This window comes from Theobroma umbraticum, unplaced genomic scaffold (assembly GCF_002168275.2).
Source record: "Theobroma umbraticum cultivar Fairchild unplaced genomic scaffold, ASM216827v3 scaffold_147.0, whole genome shotgun sequence".
NCBI lineage: Eukaryota > Viridiplantae > Streptophyta > Magnoliopsida > Malvales > Malvaceae > Theobroma > Theobroma umbraticum.
This window is the reverse complement of record NW_018397259.1, coordinates 2,603,526-2,626,164: the sequence shown is the minus strand read 5'-3', so window position 1 is coordinate 2,626,164 and position 22,639 is coordinate 2,603,526. Positions and strand designations below refer to the sequence as shown.

The window sequence follows — 22,639 nt, the reverse complement described above, 5'->3', positions numbered from 1 at the left end:
ATGTAAATACTTTTAAATTTTACTAAATTTTCTAATAAATTTTGAATTTATTAATTACTATAATTTGATTTCTTAAATTGCTAATTTAATTTATTGATTAATTGATTAATTACTAATAAATGATTATTCAAAATTAGTTAAATTTTGTAATTATAACCTTAAACACTTAATTAATTTAAATAAAAAATATTATATAATATTACTCATTTAATTTATTGCTTAATTACTTATAATACATTACATTACTTAATTAACTCATTAACACTTTAATTAATTTAAATATTTTTAAATTAAATAATATTACTAATTTAGTTAATTACTTATTTCCTAAAACAAATTTTCATTTCCTTAATTCTATTTGATTACTAAAATTTAATTCCATTAATTTAAATATTTTCTTAATTACTAAATTTTGCTTATTTAATTACTAGATTATGAAAGTTCGCTTAATTCATAACTTTGGTTAAAAACAACCAACATTTTAATTCAACCAGCTAACATTTTAATCACACAAATATTGCTTGATTAAAATTCAACCAGCAAATAGTGACAAATCCCAAAACTTTTCAACATAAATTCAAAATATTTTCCCAAAGTACAACAACATAAACTCAACTAGCAACATTTAACGAAATATTTTCCCAAAATCATGCCAACAACAAATAAAACCCAATATACAAACCCTACATTCAAACCCTAGGCTAACAAAATGCAGCAACAAATCAGCAACCAATTTAACTTAAAGCAACAAATCAGCAATAATGCTAGCAATATTCAACAAATAATTATGCTTACATTAATTTTTACATAATCCCTAAAACCTTGAAGCAAACCATAAAAATCAGGCAAGCTAAATTAAAAAATTTTCAATCCTTAAAAATCGAAAAGTTACCAGTCTAGGTATGAGTGAAATGAATGGAAGAAAGGAGAAGATGAATGCTAGCCAAACGAAAAAGACAATGACAACATAAAGGAAATTTCTTGAGATGATCATAGGTAAGATGGGATTTGGTAGTAGATGGCAAAGATGGATCAAAGAATATGTATCTTCTGTCCCAGTTTCAGCTCTTGTTAATAGGGCTTCCACAAAATAGTTTAAGACAGGTAGCGGTTTGAAGCAAGGTTGCCCATTGTCACTGTTCCTGTTCAACATGGTGTAGAAGCTTTCAACGTTATGATGACTAGGGCAACTAAATTATGGTTGTGTGAAGGTATTAACATTTTTCAAAATGGTCTTAGCATCTCTCATTTGTAATATGTAGACGACATGATAATCTTTGCTAAGCCGAAGTGGAAAAATGTTGGAAACATTAAACATGTCTTGAAATGTTTTCATGTGATCTCGAAACTCGAGATCAATTTCCAATAGAATTGTCTTTTAGGTGTAGGAATCAAAAAGCCTCTAGCTAATAAGTGGGCAGACAAAATCTCATGTCGATTAAGTAAACTTTCTATTACCTACCTGAGGTTCCCTTTAAGGGCTAATCAATGTACTTTTAAAGTTTGGAAACTAATCATCGAAAGGCTCGAAGCAACATTAGCAACTTAGAAATTGAAAATGCTTTCCATTGAGGGAAGAGTAACCTTTCTCAAATCAATAATTTCCATCCTCGTCATTTTTTACATGTCACTTTTTTAATTGCCTTAGGGGTGAAGGAGGAATTCAAAAAAAATTCAAAAGACGTTTTCATGGTGTGGATCATCTTTAGTTTAGAAAATCCACAACGTTTGGTGGGGTATAGTCTACTAGCCTTTAAATTTTGATGGCTTAGGGGTTATGAGTTTGAAAATAAAAAATAGGGCATTATTGAACAAATAGATATGGCGGTGCAACAATGAAAATGATAGAATTGAAGGCGTGTGATTATAGAAAAAAGGTTAAAATCTGACAAAGCTAATTCCTAAAGTCATGTCCAATCAAAAGATCTCTACTTAATGGAAAAAATTTTCAACTCATTTGATGTGAGAAATAAATTCAACAAGTAAGAGATGGTAGGGCTTGATCCATTGGTAGGAAATGGGAGATGCATTACCTTTTGGTTTGATGAATGGATTGAAGGGCTTATTGTTAAAAATTCTTTCCCTGGAATCTATGCCTTCGCTTAAAACAAATATGAGACACTAGACAGTTCAATCAATGGGCAAATAATGCTTACGAATGGGATATTAAGTTGAGAAATCTTTTGTTCAATTAGAAAACATTACAATGCGTAGGGTTGGTTAATACAGAATAAGGGCATTGCCTAAGGGAGAATTGGGAAGATTAAGTTAGTAGGAGAGGGAGTCCTAGTGTTATTTAGACCCGTCAAATCTTTCGACAAGTTGACTATTAGCAACAATGAGCACAAAACACAATACTTGAAACTAATTTGGGCTCGTCTAGTGCCCTTCAAGATTGAGGTGTTCTGCTAGTTACTTCAAGGAAAAATTGATGTCATGGCCGAACTACTATAGAGAAGATTACTTAGAAACAACTTTACTTTCTGCTTGTAATGTAATAAAGAGCTATAAATAATGTGCCACTTATTTTTCACTTGTAAGGGGACTTGGAAGGTTAAGTGGTGCAAATTATGGGATATGTCTTGGATTAGTCCAAATGATCAAATTCTTTTTCTTGGTGTGGCACATGGCTTTCTTTGGCATGATTTGGCTTATTTGGAATGATATTTTTTTTCAAGGCAAATCATGAGATATTAACCAGGTTCTAGATTTGATCCAATTTGGAGTTACAGCTTGGGCAAAGGCAAAATAGATCTAGGGCAGTGGCATTTTATTGTAAAATTATAAGTTGTCGAAAGAAATACAAGTTGTAAAGAAAGTAAAGGTTAAGAAGAAAGAGGCTAAATGGAACAAACTCAAGCATGGTTAGGTCAAATTCAATGTATATGAGATTGCACGTGGTTGCTTGATTGACAAGGGTATTGGTGGTATCTTAAGAATCAGGATGATGAAGCCCAAGTCATTTTCTTAAAGTCAACTGGTATAATTGATTCTAAGTTAACTAAATTGCATGCGGTAAGTGATATGTAGCGCCTAAATAGGTAGAGGTCCATGGGTTTATAATTGAAAGTGACTTGCTTAATGTTGAAAAATGGGTTAAATCCTTTTTTGAAATCTCTTGGAGGATGAGATATGTTATGTTGAGTGTCATGGTCCGTACTAACCCCTATGAGATATTGTTCACTTTAGCCTGCTGGTCTCACAGCTTTGTCTCACAAAAGACGTCTCACAAATTGAAGGTGATGTGAATCCTTATATGCCTAGAATAACTCTAGTACATAGTCGATGTGGGATTTCTGGCTTATTTCTCTAAGACTATGATATCCTCTCTTACTCTTCATTGAGTGTTTCTCCTTTACTCCATGCTAGAAGTTTTTCTTTAATATGGGACTTTGTGGCTTTACCTACTAGGAGCATTATCTTGACAATGTCGGATTCACGTCCATGCGAGGGCCATGACATCCACCCCTACTTCAACAAGGGTCCACTGTCCTCAGTGACACATCGCTAGTACTCTGAATCTGCTTTAATATCAATTGTCACAGTCCACACCAACCCTTGTAAGGTATTATCCGCTTTAGCCCTACTGGCCTCATGGTTTTATCTCACAAAAGACACCTCATCAGTTGAAGGTAGTGTGAACCTTTATATACCTAGTATCACTTTAATACATAGCCAATGTGAGATTCATGGCTTCCTTTTCAAGGACTATGATATGCTTCTTTACTCTTCATTGGAAGTTTCTCCCTTACTCCCCGTTGGGAGTTTCTTTTCAATGTGGGATTTTGTGACTCTACTTACTAGGAGCATTATCTGGACGATGTGGGATTCACGTCCACGCAAGAACCATGATAATGAGTATTGAGAGCTTGAAAATTGAAGTAAGGAGTAAGAAAATCATATACATTCCTAAGGAAGCCAATTATGTAGCAGACAAGCTCGCCAAAGCAAATGTTCAATGGATCCAAGAACTATTCACTGTGTTCAGGTAAATTTGCCATTATTCTATTTAGTGAGAATAATTGTGGAGTCTATACTTATCAATCAAGTAACTATGAAAATATTTGGAAAGAATCAATGTTTAGTGTTGGATCATTTTTCTTGCTGTAGGTTCTGTTTTACTATGCTTGTATTTTTTAGGATTTTGAGTTTTTTGTTGAGCATATGCTTTGAGAACATAAGTGGTTTGGTTTTGAACAAGTATGCAAATCTGAGTACCTTGATATTGTGTTGAGACAACAAATAGTGTCAGCTATGGAGAAGCAGAAATATATCTATGCTATAAGGGTGCTCTTTTGGTTATAGCACCCCTTGTTTCTCATCCCATTTGTTTTGTGATTTTGTATTGAGGCAATGAAATATATATATTCTCACTTTTCATGTTTATTGGGGTTTGTTGATGGCATGGGATGAGAGATATCGTAAGGTGGATTTGATTATGAATGACAAAAATGCCGCAAACGTGATTCAAATGGAAATAGATGAACCAAATATTAATTTAGATTTGACTTTAGCTATTAAAGATCTCTTAAAGAAAGAATGACAAGTCAGTATCATTCATTTGTATCACAATTTAGTATCATTCATGTGTATCACAATTTGAATAATTTGATGAATTTTCTTGTAAATATGGCTTTTCAATATCCTATTGGTATTACTTTTCTTAGGGATCCTCCTAGGAGTAGTGTTTCAATTTGCTTAAGCGATGTTATAAGAATTTCATTCCTATGTATTATTTTGACAAAAATATATCATTTTTATTTCTTTCTAAAAAAAATTCATTGCTGAAAGTAACATTTATGTTACATATAATAATTAGTTATATCAATTTTTAATTGCCCAATTAATTATAAAAGGCGATAATTTTCTTATAATTATCCTCCCTTTTTATATATAGGTCTATTCAGAAGCAAGGTTATAATATAACATAAAATTTTCATTACGTAAAATCTTCAAGGAGACATATCCGCGTCCTTAGAATTTGAGATACAATTCTAACTTGGACCTTTGGGGTTCAAATTCTTCAATATCCTAATGTTATTTTTTTTTGTTTGTTGAGAGAGAGAAAGAGAGTACACGACCCTTTAAGCATGTGGTGGGTGAATTAACAAGCTTGATTTTTGGAAAAACCTCACACTGTGCGAGAAGATGCTAACTATATTTACGTAGAAACATCTTTCTCACCAGTCCAATACGATTGAGCCTATGATCTCATCTATCAAATGAGAGATGATTTTTCACCTTCAGGAAATTAACTATTTATTTATATCCCATGGGTCTGGGTGGACGCCTTTCCATTTGAATGATAACATATATAAAGAGACGACAAGCTATATATCTTGAGTTTTCATCAATTATATTGTGGTTTTATAATCTATAGCTATATACATGTATTAGCTATACATAGGACCATTTTACAATGCAGGAGTCATTTTAAATGTGACCAAATTAGCTTGTTGGAGTATTTGAAGCTCTTGCCTAACATTCTTTGCTCAATGAAAAGTACAAAGCGGTAGCAAATTAGTTGAATATAACTCATGTTTTTCTTTATTTAGCATTAGAGAACGTTTATTCAAACTCTTAAATTCCTATAAGACTTTTGGATCAACGCGAAAATCTTAGCTCCATCCTTGTCCGTGCAATTGCTACCAACCTCTCGTGACATATGGAGTTCACACGTGGATTGGCCAGACTTTGCTTTCAAAACATGCATGCCAAATTTTACTATATTAACTTTCAACTTCAAACTTGTTGAAAAACTTAAAAACTTTAGTTGCTACCCAATCAACCGTCATGTTGCCTTGTCTTAATCAGTTTTATTTCCTTCTCTGTCACGCATGGCTTCCAACATCAGAAAATTGGCCTCTATATCCTTAATGATGTTAAGTTGTTTTGATAATTTTAACTTTTTTAGTTAAGTTGAACAAAATTATTCTTATTGATGTTACACATCATATTGAAAAGATGTTATTGCTACAACTTCATGTACAAAAATATGTTACATGTATTGGTTAAAAAAGATTGTTACACGCAATATTGAAAAAAATATTATTGTTACACACCATATACAAAAATATGTTGTACGTTATGGTTAAAAAAAGTTGTTACACGCTATGTTTAAAAAAAAAATTTATTATTACACGTCATGATTAAAAAGGTTATTACACGTCATATTAAAAGAAAATATTATTATTATACGTCATATACAAAAATATGTTACAGTTCATGGTTAAAAAAATTTATTACACACCATATGAAAAAAAAAATTATTGTTGCTCGTTATGTACAAAAATATGTTATATGACATGGTTAAAAAATATTGTTATACGCCGTGTTAAAAAAAAAATTATTATTGGTATATGTCATGTACAAAAACATGTTACACGTCATAGTTAAAAAAAGTTATTACACGTAATGTTGAAAAAAAATCTTGTTGTTACAAGTTATGTACAAAAATATATTACATGTCATGTTGAAAAAAATATTGTTATTATACTTCATGTTAAAAAAATGTTATCATTACATGTCATATTCAAAAAAAAAATTTTACACTTTAATACCTAAAATGTTATTATTACTTATAAACCAAAACTTCAAATCCTCTCAACTCTCTTCATTTCTTTTTGTTTTTCTTTTTTAACAATTTGACACTGATTAAAGTGTTTCAAACATGTGTTCATAAATCAAAATACAGATTTTCTTATCTAAAATACCTATTTCAACTAAAAATTAAAAAAAATTAAATTTATAAACTTCAAATTCTTGAATTTATTGATATTTAAATTTCAAATTGATTTACATAAAAACTATTTTAAATCATTTCTACCATTTTAGTTTCATCCCAAATATTTAAAAATCAAATGCTCAAAATAACCACACACCTTAAGTACATCAAAATCATCACTTGGAGTCTTGAAAGTGTAAAAAAAAAAAAATTGAAAGCATAGCAGATGAATGTTGAAGAAATAAATTGATAAAATTAGATAGAGTTAGATAGTAAGAGAAAGAAATCAAAAGTATATATTAAAATGAAATTATGATGAATGGTTTAATTTGTTTAAAATAATTTTAAAAATATTTTTATTAAATTATAATTAAATATAATTAAAAATAATTAAATTTATTTTAATAATTATTTTTAAAATATTTTTATTAAAAAATTTATTCATCACAATTTCCTCAACCGAAGATATTATTGACATTAATTTCTTCTTGTTATTTTGTTTTTTGCCATTTTATATAATGGAGGAGTGGGAGAGTATTTTACTAACAAAAAAACAAAAAGGCGAAAACATGGCGGAGTGGTTGAAAACGAAGGAATAGAAAAATCGCGGAAAAGGTGGGGACCGGTCTTGCTGGGACCCACAAAAACTGGGATTAGCCGTTCGATTGTTTAGAGCTTTGCTTGATGCTGTGGGCCCCACTTCCCAACGCCTCCAAATTCCAAATATCAAATGGGAACTCTACTCTGACACGTGTTCTATAGTCAACAGTGCTACCTCTGTCCTCTGGTTGACAGCTGGCTTAATTACTCGTCCCTTGTAATTTTATCCACTTTTTTGATTTATTTATTTTTGACAATTCCACCCCTACAGGATTCTGTAACGCTTGTCGAATCCCGAGAATTGTTTGCCCTTTCCAGATTTTTCTGCTTACCATTCCATTATTATTATTATCTTTACATATAATGTATATTATAGTTATATATACATGTGATTTTAAGTTACATAATAATATAAAATAATGTTTCATGTATAAACGGGCCAATTAACTTCACTTTTTAAAATAAAATTGGGATATATAGATAAAACACGTTTCATATCAGGATATTTTATTGTCACAAGCCACGTGAATAATGAAATGAAGATCAGTGTTAAAGATGAGTTACGGCGGTATAAATCCAAAAACATTTGAGTGGAGATTAAATGAACCCTAAGTACTCCTTAAAAAAAAAATGAACCCCAAGTATTGGGTTAGTATTGAATTAACCTTTTACTTTCATTCCATTTTTTTTATTTATTTCTCGTAGAACTTTCTACAACTTGAACTTACCAATTAAATGAATGCTAGGAATTTATCGGATATTAAAGTTGTAGGAACTTGACCCCTATGGTAGAGTGTCTCAGTCTTGAAATTTAACATGATTTAAAGTTATAATATTGACGAGGAATATAGGGTGAGAAATTGTTGGTCTCCACATATTCATAAATGCTTATTACCCAAAGTCTTGAGATTGACTCAGTTGGCAAAGCTTGCAAAAGAAAAAAGAAGTTGTTTTCGTACATTGCATAATTACTAATTGATTAAAAGGACTCCACAGAATAAAAAATCCACCTGTACTTCAAGATTCAATATTTAGCTTTCAACATGTTGGAAACTTACCTTATGTCTTCAAATCTATGTTCAGGTTGAATTGATTAAATAGTTTTCCACTTGCTATTCATTAATTATTTTCTTATTCACATAAAATATTAAAACTATATACAACTAATTGAACAAGGCTACAAGTTTCTGTCTCTTTTACATATTACATTTATTTTTCCTGGTCCGGATAGAGCATTGACTTTGGATCAAATCATTCAATCAATTAATGTTTCAAGTTTAGGAGATGCCATCAATATTTCAAAGCTTTAAGCAGTAGTGTTTGTCCTTATAAATCATTAAAGTGTCTATTAAAAAATTAATCCCACTTCGACAACCCAAGCTATTGGAGGTAATAAAATTTATTGAAAATAAGAAAAGACTTTGGGCAGTAAAAGATATATAGTCTTACAAACTATTAATTGTATTATGAAAAAATTACTCTTTGTTCTATTGCTTGTCTTAATTATATGTATTTCACTTGACGTGTTAATAATTTATTGATTTAATTTTAATCATCTTACCTTGTAATGAATTGATTCACCTGTTAACTCATTGGTTAGTACATAATCTCTCTGCATAAAGAATAGCGTTAGAATCCTCCATCTCCCAATTATATAAAAAAAATATATAATTAGTAAACCTACCTTAAAGTTATGTAAAAAATAAAATGATAAGATAAGCAACAATAGTCTTATATTATTACAAATTATATATATAAAGATGTATTTCTTTCCTATTTTTGAACGATTAAAATGATCATTAATTAGTCTCGAAAGAAATTAATCAATTTAAACCTCAATAGAAGTTTAAGAGATGGACATCAATTTTATCTTTATAAGAGGAAAAAGATTATGAAGGAGGAGAAAAAAGGTAATCTAATATGTGAAAATAGGGCTAAAAAGAATCTGAGCGGTAGTTGTCGTTTGAACGAGAGCCGCCACCACAACATCTACGTGTAAGTTTGCATGAAAATGTCAATAGTAATTATGGAAAACCATAACGGCATTATCGTCATTCCAAAATAAATCAATAGGAAACTCCATCAAGGAAGTCTTAAGCGGTTTCCCATCAAAAAGTGGTTTAAATAAAATAAAATTAAAATTGGTTTTGTTTTTGTCCCCAGGTCTTCTCTGGTTTTTCTATGAGATATTTCTTTTCTTTTTTTTTTTAAATTGGGAGTATTGAAAAGGACATACTAAGACCGCTTTATCTGAAAATTTTGGCTGAGGGAGCAAAAGCAAAAGAAAGTCATATAAGTTATTTATATAGAGAGAGATAAAAAGGGTTTTGTCTTTTGTTTTTGTGCATTCAATTCCATTCTTCTTTTTATTTTTTCTTTTCTTCCCCTCTGACTCTCTCATTCTACCATCAAAAATACCTCTTCCTTCTTTCAAATTATAACCGACTCTTTACTTCTCTCTCTTTCTTTCTTTTTCACGACTATTTAGATGATGGAGGTGGAAAAAATGATTTGCAAAGCAATAAAAGGAAGGTGGTTTTGCCATTAATGCTGAATTCGAGAGCTCTTCAAGTAGAAGAAGAAGAGGAGGGGGAGGAGGAAGAAGAACTAGCTTAGCTAGCTTGGTTGGGGTTGTTGTTTTCATGGCTACCAGTAGAGGAAACATGAACAACTCCATCCAACTAGACCACCACCAACATAATCAACATCATCAAAATCATCATCATCATCATCAAAATCAGCAGCAGCAGCAACAACAACAGCATCAGCATCAAATACAAGAGCATCATCAACATCATCAAAATCAGATTCCTTATGCAATGATGCAATCATCATCATCATCTTCCATCCCTGGAAACTTCATGTAATTCTTTTGTTTTTCCTTTTAGAGTACAAAACTACAAAGCTAAACCCAGAACTAACCTTTTTTCTAATTTTCTTTTTGCCCCTAGTTATTTAGTTCTTACAACCCAAAAGTTTTCTTTTCCTTTTTCTTCATGCTGTAAATGCTTTGAAATTTTGTTTCTGTTTGATTTTTGGGGTAAGCAGAAGCAAAGATACTGGAGCTTATGATTTGGGTGAATTAGATCAAGCCCTTTTTCTCTATCTTGATGGACAAGACCCTTCCACTATTCAAGAGCAAAGACGTGAGTGTTTTCTCTCTCTCTCTCCCTCTCTCTCGCTTTCTCTCTCTCTCAAGTTTTCTTGTTCTTTTTTTTTTTCCACTATTTACTTCGAAGACGATTAGGGGTTTTTCTTCTCCTTCTCTTTTCACTTTCTGGAGCTTCTGACTTCTGTTAACAAGATTCTTTCGGGACAGGCTAGTTTTGTTCACAGGAAAGGCATGTTCATGTCTTCAACAGATTTAATCTGCCAGTACTTTCTTTGACCAGATCCTTGCAGAAAAAAATCTCTGAAAGAAACTAAAATAAGAACTGAAATTTTCAAGAAAAAAAGATTTCTTTTTTTTTTTCAACTTTTTACTTTTTTTTTTTAATGAGTTATGAGTAACTCCGGACCATGTCGTGTAACAAACAACTCTATGGTCATGAATTACTAACAAAAATTTTCTATATGTACTGGAAAGTGTACGTATAGGGTATGGGTTATCTTTGGCTTTTCCTTTTTTTTTCCTCATCATTTCATTTTATTTTTCTGATTTGATTGAACAAAGCTACAAATGCATGACCATCGCTATGTTTTCTTTGATTGATCATACTTCTCTTGCCTTTGTCTCTCTTCCCTTCCTTTTGGGTCCTGGTTTAATCAGTCTAACCCCCTTGCTCCCTTTCTATCTCTTTGAATGGACTCGAAATTTTCCTGTAAGAGAATTTTGAGTTAAATGCCTGTGAGAATTTATGTGTGCAGATAATTCTGGAATGAGGCCTCCGACTCTAAACATTTTCCCTTCACAACCTATGCACGTTGAGCCACCATTAGCCACAAAGGTAAAACTTATTATTTATATTGATCTAGAGTTTATGTCAGTACTAGTATTATTTAAATAATTTTCTAAGGGGGTTTGTTTTGTATTTGGTAGACAAGTAGAGGATTGGTTTCTCCAGCAACTAGTGGTTCAAAGAGACCATCAGAGCCGTCCATGGAGTTGGCCAACGCCAGAAATGATGCTTCAGGTTCTGCACCAGATCAACCAGCTAAAGCTGTCAAGGTACGATAGGTTTTGAATTATAAAAAGATATATTTTATATCAGAAAACAGATATATGATGCATTATAATATTGAAAAAACTGAGATTCCCACCTTTGATTTTCGTTTTTCTAAAGATTGGAATCTTGTATCAATGCATGTTTTAATTTGGCAGCGTGAGGGGAACCGGAAAGGGCCAACATCAAGTTCAGAGCAGGAAGGACCCAAAACACCAGACCCTAAGGTGCATTCTTTGTTTATAAACATTTACTCTTAGTTTTTTTTTCTTTCTACTACCCCTTTTTTCTGTAAGAAATGTTGAATATATGTAATTTTGTTATGATCATTTCCAAGCAGACTTTGAGAAGACTTGCTCAGAATAGAGAAGCAGCAAGGAAAAGCAGGCTAAGAAAAAAGGTCAAGTCCGTAAAAAAATTAATTACTTGTACTAATTTGTTTGCTACAACTATCATTTTTGTTTCATTTAAACAAGATTAATAAAACAAATTAAGTATTGTTTCTGGGGTTCATTTATTTTTTCTTGTTTCATCACAGGCTTATGTTCAGCAGTTAGAGTCAAGTAGGATTAGGCTAACACAACTGGAACAAGAACTTCAAAGAGCCAGAGCTCAAGTGAGACGTTTCCCTTAAACTTTTTTATATCGTTTATCTGTGTATATTTGAGTATCTGTACATTCAAGATTGCGTTTTATTGTTTAGGGCATGTTTTTTGGTGGTGGTGTTCTAGGAGGAGAGCAAGGCCTTCCTGTTGGTATTAACAACACAAGCTCAGGTTTGTTTAATTGTATATCTTTCACATCTTTCAATGTTTTCTTTTTTTTATTTTCATGGCTATATCAACTAAATATTTATGTTTCAGACGCCACTGTGTTTGACATCGAGTACGCAAGATGGCTAGAAGAGCACCATCGCCTCATGTGCGAGCTTCGAGCCGCGGTTCAAGAGCATCTACAGGAGAACGAGCTTCGGATCTTCGTCGACAACTGTTTAGCACAATTCGACGAGTTGATGAACCTAAAAAGCATGGTAGCCAAAACAGATGTCTTTCATCTTGTGTCTGGCATGTGGAAGACTCCAGCCGAACGATGCTTCATGTGGATGGGTGGATTTCGGCCCTCTGAGCTCATCAAGGTGCTTTAAACCCTATCCTTCCAATAATTCAAAACTTCAAATACAAAGTCTCTAAAGGGAAATTAATCATCAAAATCCACTTAATCTAAATTATGTCAAAAAAGACTAAAGAACTAATCAATTCTATAGGTTTAACTGTAGTCAATAATGAAAGAGTCATTCTACTAGCTTATGAAAAAAAAAAAGAGTTATTCTACTAATTAGATTCCCTTAATTAGCTCTATATTTTACTTTATTTTTCCTTGATAAAGATAACCTTGGATAGTATCAAGCCGTTCGTAATATATATTTTACTTGACATAGAACTTGTGAAGAATAATTGTGTATTATCAGTGAAAGAAGATACTAAAGATTTTTATGGAAGTACGAGGACATATTGAGATAAGGCACGAGGAAATAGTATGTTTTAATTGCATGGTGCAATTTGTTTGTGGCAAGGAAATATGGGGATATAACAAATTAAACATCAATGAATGACGAAAGGTAACCGGGAAGGGTTTTACTCTAAAAGGATTTGATTAGTTGTCTTTCTGATAAAGTCATGTCTGTTACTACAAAATTTGTGGCAGTACAAAAGAGAGAACTGCACGGATCTCGACTCTATGATTTGCCTTCTCTTTCTGTCCTTCTCTTTCATGGAAATCAAGGATCTTGTTTTCATATTCATCTCTTCTCTTTGGTTTGTAGTAAATAAATAAGCAAAATGGCAAAGCTGCATGCAGTTTTACAATAAGGAAAAACGAAGAATGATGTATTATCAGTTTTTGATGAATATTCAGCATTTGTCCGCATTATGGATAACGTTTTGATTCTGGGTACGATTTTAATTCAATTGTTTTGTTTCTTTTTCCAGGTTATAGTGAATCAGATTGAGCCATTGACGGAGCAGCAGATAATGGGAATATGTGCTTTGCAACAATCGACACAGGAAGCTGAAGAAGCTCTATCACAAGGCTTGGAAGCTCTGAATCAGTCCCTTTCTGATATTATAACTTCTGATTCACTGAGCTGCCCTCCTAATATGACTAACTACATGGGCCAAATGGCTATCGCCATGAACAAGCTCGCCACCCTCGAAGGTTTTGTTAGACAGGTATGTCTTGATTTACATGCACTAAGTCTCTTATACTATCATTATTTCATGTGTTTGTGGACCCCCCCGCCCCATGAACGATGATGACCCAATTCATCATCAACAATGTGGGGTCATACGTGTGTGTGGGAAAAGAATCTGGTTTTCTGTCTAGGTTGGGAAACCTAACCCCAAAAAATCATGTTTTCCACGAAACTACTCCATATCTATGCCTTCTCATGCTCAGGAGGTGGCTTCGTGTTTACATTAATTAACATAGTATATCTACAAAGCATATATCTGACGTACCATATAACGCTTGGGTTTCTCTGAAAGTGACATTTCATGTAGTAGTCTCCTAGGTTTCCAGTAAATTAACATGTAGCCCATGCCATCCGAGGATCATCTAAAAAGACCACCGTCACTTTGTCTGATTTAGGGTAATATTCCCCAAAAGAACATGGTTATCAATCAGAGGAAAAGAAAATTGCTAGGGGTAAATTACATCAGAAACTTAATTTTGCTACTAAATTGAATGCCTGCAATAGAGTAATATCCAGCTATAGCATTCAAGACTTGAACACATGTAGAAGAACATCCAAGTTCTGTTTATTTCTTCTAGAGTTCTTAATTGCGTGAAGTAGACTTGTTGCTATAAAACAATAACCAGATCTCTCTGTCAAACAATTATCTGTGCCTGAAGCAAGAGCAGGCAGGCGGGTTTGACGTTGTGTCGATTTCCCGCTGCCTATTAAGATAAGACCTAATCAGTAGCTAGGAATTACTGAAGTTGTCACCCAGGGAAAATAATACGAACGATAGCAAGCCAAGAACATGAAGATCGCATTTTCACATGCGGAATGGGCCCCCTTTAATAATGCATATACCGACGTCCAAAGAGATCCATCTTCATGCCCATATGTTTGTGATGTCATGGTCGTAACCGTTTGACTTAAAGACATCTTTAAAGACCATCCCCTCTAACTTCCTTTTTTGACCATTCTCTAACTTAGGCTAAGTCTCCCCCGGCCCCTTACGTGCCCACGGCGGTACATGGACAGCCACATCCATCATCCCTCGTTACTTCATACTGCTTACACTGAGTTTAGTGTTAGATGATAACAGTTTGTTAGTTTCGTTATTCACATTCAGGAAATTAAACATTTAAGAGTGAGATGAAATTCGACAAACATTACTGTAAAAATTTTAGTTTTCAAGAGCTACGGTATATATATATATATATATATATATATATATAATTTTACCCTTACAATACGATTAAGCTTTACTTGACCTTGATTAATGATCTTTCATACCAGCGGTCCCTAAAGAGAATTAACTTGGTAATTGTGGAAAATAGAGTTATATCTAGTTCAAACTTTGAGGATTTAGGCTAGGCTGTGGGGCCTAATGTTTGGAATGAAGCGGTTAGCCTTTTGAAATTAATGATCCCACACTAGGAAAAACCAACCAGCAGGGTTTCAATTATCTTGACGTTTTGGTCAGTAGAATTGTTCAGTGAAATTCCAATCAAGATGCTTACCAATCAAATCAGAGGCAAGTCATGGGAACCATCATTCTGATTAGCCAACACTCACCCAATAGGACAATGTTCATCGAATGGCAGGTTGACCACTTTTTTATATGCCTAAGCTGACTTATGGCTCTCCCCTGATTAATTAATTAATATTCAGGTTTCCCTAAGTAAATCTTCATCATTAAGTTTCTTAGAAGGATATATTGTTGTAAGTGAAGATTTCAAATATGATCATATATCTTTTTATATCTCTGTCAAACCCTTCTAGAGAAGGGTAAGTAATTAGAGCCATACCCCACAAGTAATTTGAACCAAGAAAATGAAATGAAAAGTATCCTTATTTCGTTTTCAACTTCCCCTTTATTCCTTTTCCCATTTGACAATCAAAACACCCAGTGCCACAAAGTCACGGGTGGATAGCCCGTGTAAAATTTAAGAAACCAAATTTATCCTTAGTTCTACTCTCAAAGTCAAGTTTAAATGCATCTCTAGTCTTGATGTTACTATCTAATTAACGCACATATATTATTTTAATGATTATTATGCTATTAAATTACAAATGTATTGCTATACTTTTTTCTACGTTTCCTTAATTTAGTAAATATTTTAATTTCAATATTTTGCTTTCAAAAAATGTAAAAAAAAATAAAAAAATAAAAAACCTTACAGGCTGATAATCTGAGGCACCAAACCATACACCGGCTGCATCAAATCCTGACGACCCGTCAAGCTGCAAGGTGTTTGCTGGCGATTGCTGAGTACTTCCATCGCCTAAGAGCTCTCAGCTCTCTCTGGTTGGCTCGCCCTCGGCAAGAACAATAGGACCCCTAGCTAGGCCATAGCCGCTTTCATTTCCTTTTAGCTCTTTTCTCTTAATTATTATTGGCTTCTTTCATATTTCCCCTTTCTACTGAGAGATGTATAGATAGACTAAGAATAGATTAAAATTTAAATTAAAGCAGTAGAAGTTTCTCTCATTATACCCATTATTTTTCTTCTTTGCACAAAGAAATCCAAGAAAAAGAGAAAACATCAATGATTTCGCAGCCATTTCTGACTGATTAGAGAGAGATAGAGAGGGCTTAACTGGTTAAGAGGAAAAGGCATTGAGAATAGAGAAGAAGGTTTGATTCTTTCCATGTCTTTTTTTATGGGGTGTATTTTTCTGGCTATGAAAGAAAGACAAAAACCAGTCGGTGCCTAGTGTTAGAAACATAAACGTCCATTTGGCGTAGGTGTTGTTACATGCATGCTTGCTTTTGGGGTCATAAAACCAAAGACGAGGCTAACAAACTTAATTTCATTTTGGACTTTGTTGGTTTTTGCCCTTTGGGGGATGGAGGGGTTTAAGAGTAATTTGCCAAAAATATTTATTGTCTTTCATAAATCCCGCTCCCAAGTCCCAACCTCGTAGTCAAATGATACTTGAAGTTGGAAGTTTTGCATGTTTATAGGTTTTGTCCAACTAAAAGAACAAAAGAAGAGTAACAAGTCTTTACCACTCTACTCGCTAAGCTTGCAAGTCAATAAGGAAGAGATGAAGCCATCCTTTTTTCTTAGTTTTTGAAAAACACAATTTCGAAAATACGAGCTTGATGTCTACCTGAAACATACTTTTTTTATAGCGAAATTGTCTATTTAATTAGTGTTTGTTTGGTTTTTTTTTTCAATTTATTTATTTTTTAAAAGTAAAAACGAGGTCAAAAAAGATTTTGAAAAATTCTTAAAATATAAGAACAATTTTTTTAAAAAACAAAATTAAAAAAAAAGTTTAAAAAAAGCTCTAAAAAGAAGCTTTTCTCTTCTCTTCTTTTATAAACATGTCAACTTTTCAAAAAGTGCCTCTTTCTTTCAATCGATCTCCCTCTCCTCTCTGTTCCTTTACAAATCATTTTTTTCCAATGTAAATCGTAATTTCTCTCTCAACAAAAATTACTAAAAAAAAAACTAAAGATTCTGTAACAAAATAGAAAAATTTGGGATTATTTTGTTTTTATAAAAATTGAGAAAAAAAATCCAAATTCAAAGCTACATTTAGGTATTATTTAAAGATTTTCTCTTTTCGTGGTCTGTATGAATTTTTTGATTTTAACATCTAAAATCGTATCGAAGCAAACTTGTTCTGTTTTGATTGATTATGTGATTGAAGATGACATCAATACTCTTTATGATAATTTTAACTAAAATTAAAACTTATATAATTTATTTTACTAAATAGCTTACCAAATAGCTTTAAGTTACTTTTATAAGCTATTATTTTCATAAGAGATTTTTAATAACTTTTAAGTTAAAAAAATTAGGCTAAACAGGCTCTTAGTATCTAAATTTTAAAAATTTACAATTAAGTATTAAAATTTATTTCGATAAAGCATTTTAAATTAATACAATTAAACAAGTAGAAGATGTGATAAAAAACAATTAATAAAAAGGTATGACGTGTCTGAAAAATGTATCCTTATATCCACATAAATATTTGAAAATTATTTTTATTTAAAAATTGTGATTAAGTCTAACATTGTCACACTTCAATAACAGCAACATGAATTAAATATTAAAAATAAAAAATACGCAAACATGTAAAACTAAGAGAGTGATTATCCCAACTAGCTTACCTAAGGATAGTTCCAAAAATATGTAGAGCAAAATGAGTCAATTCAATCCATGGTCCAATTATCATATGTGTCACAAAAATGTATTCCATTTAATGGTGGATCCAAAATTTTGCATGAGCAGTATAAAGGATAATCATACAAAATTCGATTCGGAGTAAAAATTAATCACTTTTGAAATAAAATTAAATTATAATATAAAACTTTCTTAACAATTTAAATATAAATTTTTAGATTCATTAATATAAATAAATATAAAGTAGACAAAAATTAATATAAAATGTTCACATTAAGTATTGTACGCTATTAAGTGATATATTTTTTACCTAAGATCATAACAGATTATATACAATAATGCAAAATATTCTAGTAAAGATATGTCATGGTTATTTGATTTGGAAAATAAAAAAAAAAAATTTTGATTGATTCACAAAAAAAAAAAGAAAAAAAGAGAAAAGTTTTTTTTCCTTAATTTGATTGATTCATAAAAAAAGAAAAAAAGGTTTTTCCAATTTGATAAAGAGTTTTTCTAATTTCATGAGTGATAATTGTTTGATTTATTTTAATATTTTTTTCCAATTTGATGAATGATAAACTTCTAAAAAATTTATAAAAAAAAAAACAAAAATAGGGAAATGGCGCCCCTCCCTCCGCCTCTGCCAAAAATCATAATTCATTAGCCTCTGATTCTCTTTAATGCTTAAGTTGTTTATTCTATTTCGATGGGTTCGAACTTGACATAAGTTTTTTTTTTTAAGCAGTCAAAAATGAAAATGTTAATATGAAAAAACTAAAAAAAATAAAATTTTAATAAAAATTAACATTTAAAATTTAAAGTTAAGTTATAAATTATTAATATTTAATATTTTAAAAATAAAAATAAAGAATAAAATAACCATATTAATGTATTAATTTTTATAAATTATTAATATTTTCATTAAACTTCAATTATTAATGTTTTAAAAAATAAAATAAACAGTCATATTTAAGTTTTAAATTTATTCATATTTTTAATAAATTATAAAAAATATTTTAAATTAAAAATAATATATTATAATAAAAGGTGCTTTATCTTTTTATCACCTATTCTTTTGCTATTCTAAAATTATTTTTATCTACTAAAAATTGGAGCAAGTTATAATATCAATTCTTACCCTATTTCATTCCGTAAATCAAATTAGATAATAAATATTCCTACTTTATTCTATTTCAATAAAATAGTCATTTTATTTTCTTTACTTCATTTAGCGAACCAAACAAGCTTAATAGTTTTGGACATGTTGTTTGTGCATTTTTGTCCTCGAAAGCTCTTTATTTTTTTGCGCTTTCAATCAACGTGTTTGTGCTGCAAGAATTTTTTATTTTCGTTTGAGTGTTTCACCATTTTAAATCTTATTGTTTTTTAAAAATATTCTATTACTATTTAGCTTATAGATAATACGTTGAAATGAACAAAAGAAAAAGGGAAAAGAGAAAAAAAAAAGTTAAAATCACAAAAAATTCGAATGAAGTTCATACTCAAAATATTTTCACGGCCCCATTCCTAAGTCCAAAACATTTAGATTATGGACAGGACTCCGGTGAGTTTAACTTGGGCCGAAAGTGGACTCAAAACATAGCAAACTTTGTTGCCCGATCCAAAAAAGGCCTAGAGGAAAGAACGAAACCCTCATTTTGCAATATAAAGAGTTTAGGGTTTTGCGTTATCGTCTTCTCTACCTCAAAGCCACACGGAGCAACAGCAGGAAATAGAGAGGAAATGGCGCCGAAGAGGAAGACCCCAGTCAAGACCCGAAATCCAGATCTGATTCGTGGCGTAGGGAAGTATTCCCGTTCTAAAATGTACCACAAGCGTGGCATTTGGGCCATTAAAGCCAAAAACGGTGGCGTACTCCCCCGCCATGACCCCAAGCCTAAGGCCCCCGCTGCTGCCGAGAAGCTACCCAAGTTTTACCCCGCTGATGATGTTAAGAAGCCCCTTGTTAATAAGCGCAAGCCTAAACCCACTAAGCTCAGGTTCTTTTCTGGATTGATTCGTCCTCTTGTTTGTTTGTAGATCTCTGAAGATATGTTTCTTTATTGGGGTTTGCTTTTCATGTTCATTTTTTTTATTTGTTTAGAGCGAGCATTACTCCTGGGACGGTGTTGATTTTGTTGGCTGGAAGGTTTATGGGGAAGAGAGTTGTTTTCTTGAAGCAACTTACTTCTGGGCTTCTTTTGGTTACCGGTGAGCTTTTTTTCGCATCTTTTTATTTCATAGTGGTAATTTTGTTTGTTTAAAAACATGTATTTTACATATTTTACTGCTGTCCCTTATGCGTTACTGACTCTTCTTTTTGCGGAATGTTTGCTTGGAATTTTTGTTGATGAAATGAAATTAATAACTGTGAATTGTAAATTTAAAGCATTGCAGCTAATAGTTAACTAACAAAGGATGGTTTGTCTAATTCAAATACGAACTGGATGTATGACAACGGTGTTAAAATTGTTCTTACTGATTTTTCCATGCCACTGTATTGCTTCTTTAATGTCAATGAAGTATTTACCACTTAAATTAATTCTATCTTGCTTCCGAAGAAGCACAAGGTGGTATTTCAATGTTCGTGCTGCTTCTGCTTGTAGGTTAGATGTTTGCATAGAGCAACTCATTTGTTGTTCAGTATGCCGGCGAATGACTTCTGCTATCATGAAATCATGATTTGGGATTAACTTGTGTCGTATATGTTTCTGGATGTAGTATATACATTTGCTTCTTGTGGATTAGCGGGCTAGTTATCATTATGTGTTGGCTGTTCATCATAAACTAATGGATTAGGGGACTAGTTTTTCTTTTCTCTTTTGAATATCTTTCATCGTTCATGCTAGTGCTTTCTAAAATTTGGAATTTTTATTTCTTTGCAGGACCATTCAAGATTAATGGTGTTCCTTTAAGGCGTGTGAACCAATCCTATGTCATTGCTACTTCCACCAAGGTTGACATCTCAGGAGTTAACGTGGAGAAGTTTGATGACAAATACTTTGCCAAGGAAGCAGAGAAGAAGAAGAAGAAGGGTGAGGGAGAGTTTTTTGAAGCTGAAAAAGAGGTTAGTTAGTTTGTCACGCTATTTAGTATAATTTAAGCAGTCCTAATTGGGTTTATTTAATTAGATGTGCTTATTGTCTATTCTTATACTTTCCCTTAAAAAAATTGTAGGATAAGAAGAAACTGCCTGATGACAAGAAAGAAGACCAGAAAGCAGTTGATGCCTCTTTAATAAAGGCCATTGAGTGTGTCCCAGACTTGAAGGCCTACCTCGCCGCAAGATTTTCTCTTAAGTCTGGCATGAAACCTCATGAGCTTGTCTTCTAGAGGGAATTTTACATTTTGTTATGTCATATGCTTTTACTTTGTTATTCTTTTGGTTTTAGAGTATCAGTGGTTGTATTATCAGATTTTATGAGGTAAAAACCTAAATTTTGGGATACTATCTTTTGTTATGCTAGAACTAAAAATTTTACTTATTTGATTGTGTTTTGTGGTAGTCTGATTGGAGCTTGTCAAATTTTAAATTTTATGGAATTGGATACTTCCTGTTATCAGAGTTGCAATAGGCTTCTAGTTTATCATATGGAGGTTGCGGTGGCCAAAAGAAGTAATATGTTGAGTTGGTATGAAGATATGTGCTCCTGACGGTCCTCCAATCAAAATGAGTTTCTCCATAGATCTGAAAAACATACACAAAGCAGGAATCACGGTTTCTTTTCCTAGTTGTTAATGACACTGCCTTGTGTTTGAGCTCTGCAGTTTTCTGGATGTGAGTTAATTCAGGGTTCATAAACTGTATATAAATCTGGAAGGTCGTATATGTAAGAGGCAGCATCATTTATAGATAAAGTCCTTAAATAGGTGAAAGCCGAGATAAAGAAATGGAATACAGCAAAGCCCCTTAATTTATCGGACGGACAAGGAAAGAAATTTAAAAGAGAATAAAAATCGAAATTGTGGTAAAACTAACTCCTATTTCTTCTGCTGGAGAGGGCAATCTCCTGAAGAAATTGCTTGGTACTGAAGGATGGCGTAGCCAGAATAATCCTGCAACCAAAGCTATGGTCTGGGAATGGTTTCACATACAGTGCCACTGCAGCAATTAGGCAGGATATTGCTAAGAGGCTGGTCGGTCTGGGGTCTCTCCAACTGAGCGGAGCCATTTTTTTTTTCTTAGTTTTTGAATACCACAATTGGAAACATTCGAAGCTAGCTAGCTACACACTTAAATACTAATTACTTTAATTTTAAAGAGTGCTAGATTAGACTAAATCCAAGCTTGAAGTGTGCCTGAAAATTATTAACATACTTTCTTATAGCGAAATTATCAATTTAGTATTTGAATTTTAAAAACTCACAATTAGATATTAAATTTTATTTTCATTAAGTAGTTTGCATTTTTAATTAACACCGTTAGTCAAATAGAAGATATGATAAAAAATAATTAATAAAAATACCTCACGGGTTTGAAAAAATATAGTATTTCAAAATTATTTTTATATGAAAATTAAGACTAAATCTAACATTGTCACATTTTAATAATACAAACACAAATTAAATATTAAAAGTCAAAAACATGCAAACATGTAAAACTAAAAGAGTGATTATCCCAAGTAGCTGACCTAATGATAACTCCAAAATTTTCTAGAGCAAATGGCCTCAATTTTATCATCTGATTCTCTTTGATATACCTACTGTTCGAGAGAGTGATCATGGCTAACTAAGAGGATGTTGCTGTGTGAAAGTCTTTTCAACCAAAAGGATGTTGTGTCTT

General features: G+C 32.1%; 2 protein-coding genes across 3 annotated transcripts; both read left to right on the top strand.

The window, feature by feature from the left end:
- Positions 1-9,607: 9,607 nt before the first annotated feature.
- On the top strand, positions 9,608-16,152 carry TGA10 (bZIP transcription factor family protein). Of its 2 annotated transcripts, XM_021426253.2 has the most exons (11): positions 9,608-10,187; positions 10,373-10,470; positions 11,192-11,271; positions 11,364-11,492; positions 11,646-11,714; positions 11,828-11,887; positions 12,026-12,103; positions 12,191-12,263; positions 12,351-12,622; positions 13,476-13,715; positions 15,901-16,152. In XM_021426253.2, exons 1-11 carry the CDS (start codon positions 9,967-9,969, stop codon positions 16,051-16,053), a joined length of 1,473 nt encoding a protein of 490 aa, XP_021281928.1. In that variant the 5' UTR covers positions 9,608-9,966; the 3' UTR covers positions 16,054-16,152. The 2 variants fall into 2 exon arrangements, with proteins under 2 accessions (XP_021281928.1, XP_089639595.1); XM_089783469.1 differs by lacking the exons at positions 9,608-10,187; positions 10,373-10,470 and adding an exon at positions 10,651-10,665.
- Positions 16,153-19,550: 3,398 nt separating this feature from the next.
- Positions 19,551-21,341, top strand: LOC110414797 (large ribosomal subunit protein eL6-like). The gene is made up of 4 exons (XM_021426205.2): positions 19,551-19,856; positions 19,961-20,067; positions 20,742-20,923; positions 21,034-21,341. Exons 1-4 carry the CDS (start codon positions 19,600-19,602, stop codon positions 21,187-21,189), a joined length of 702 nt encoding a protein of 233 aa, XP_021281880.2. The 5' UTR covers positions 19,551-19,599; the 3' UTR covers positions 21,190-21,341.
- Positions 21,342-22,639: the final 1,298 nt, after the last annotated feature.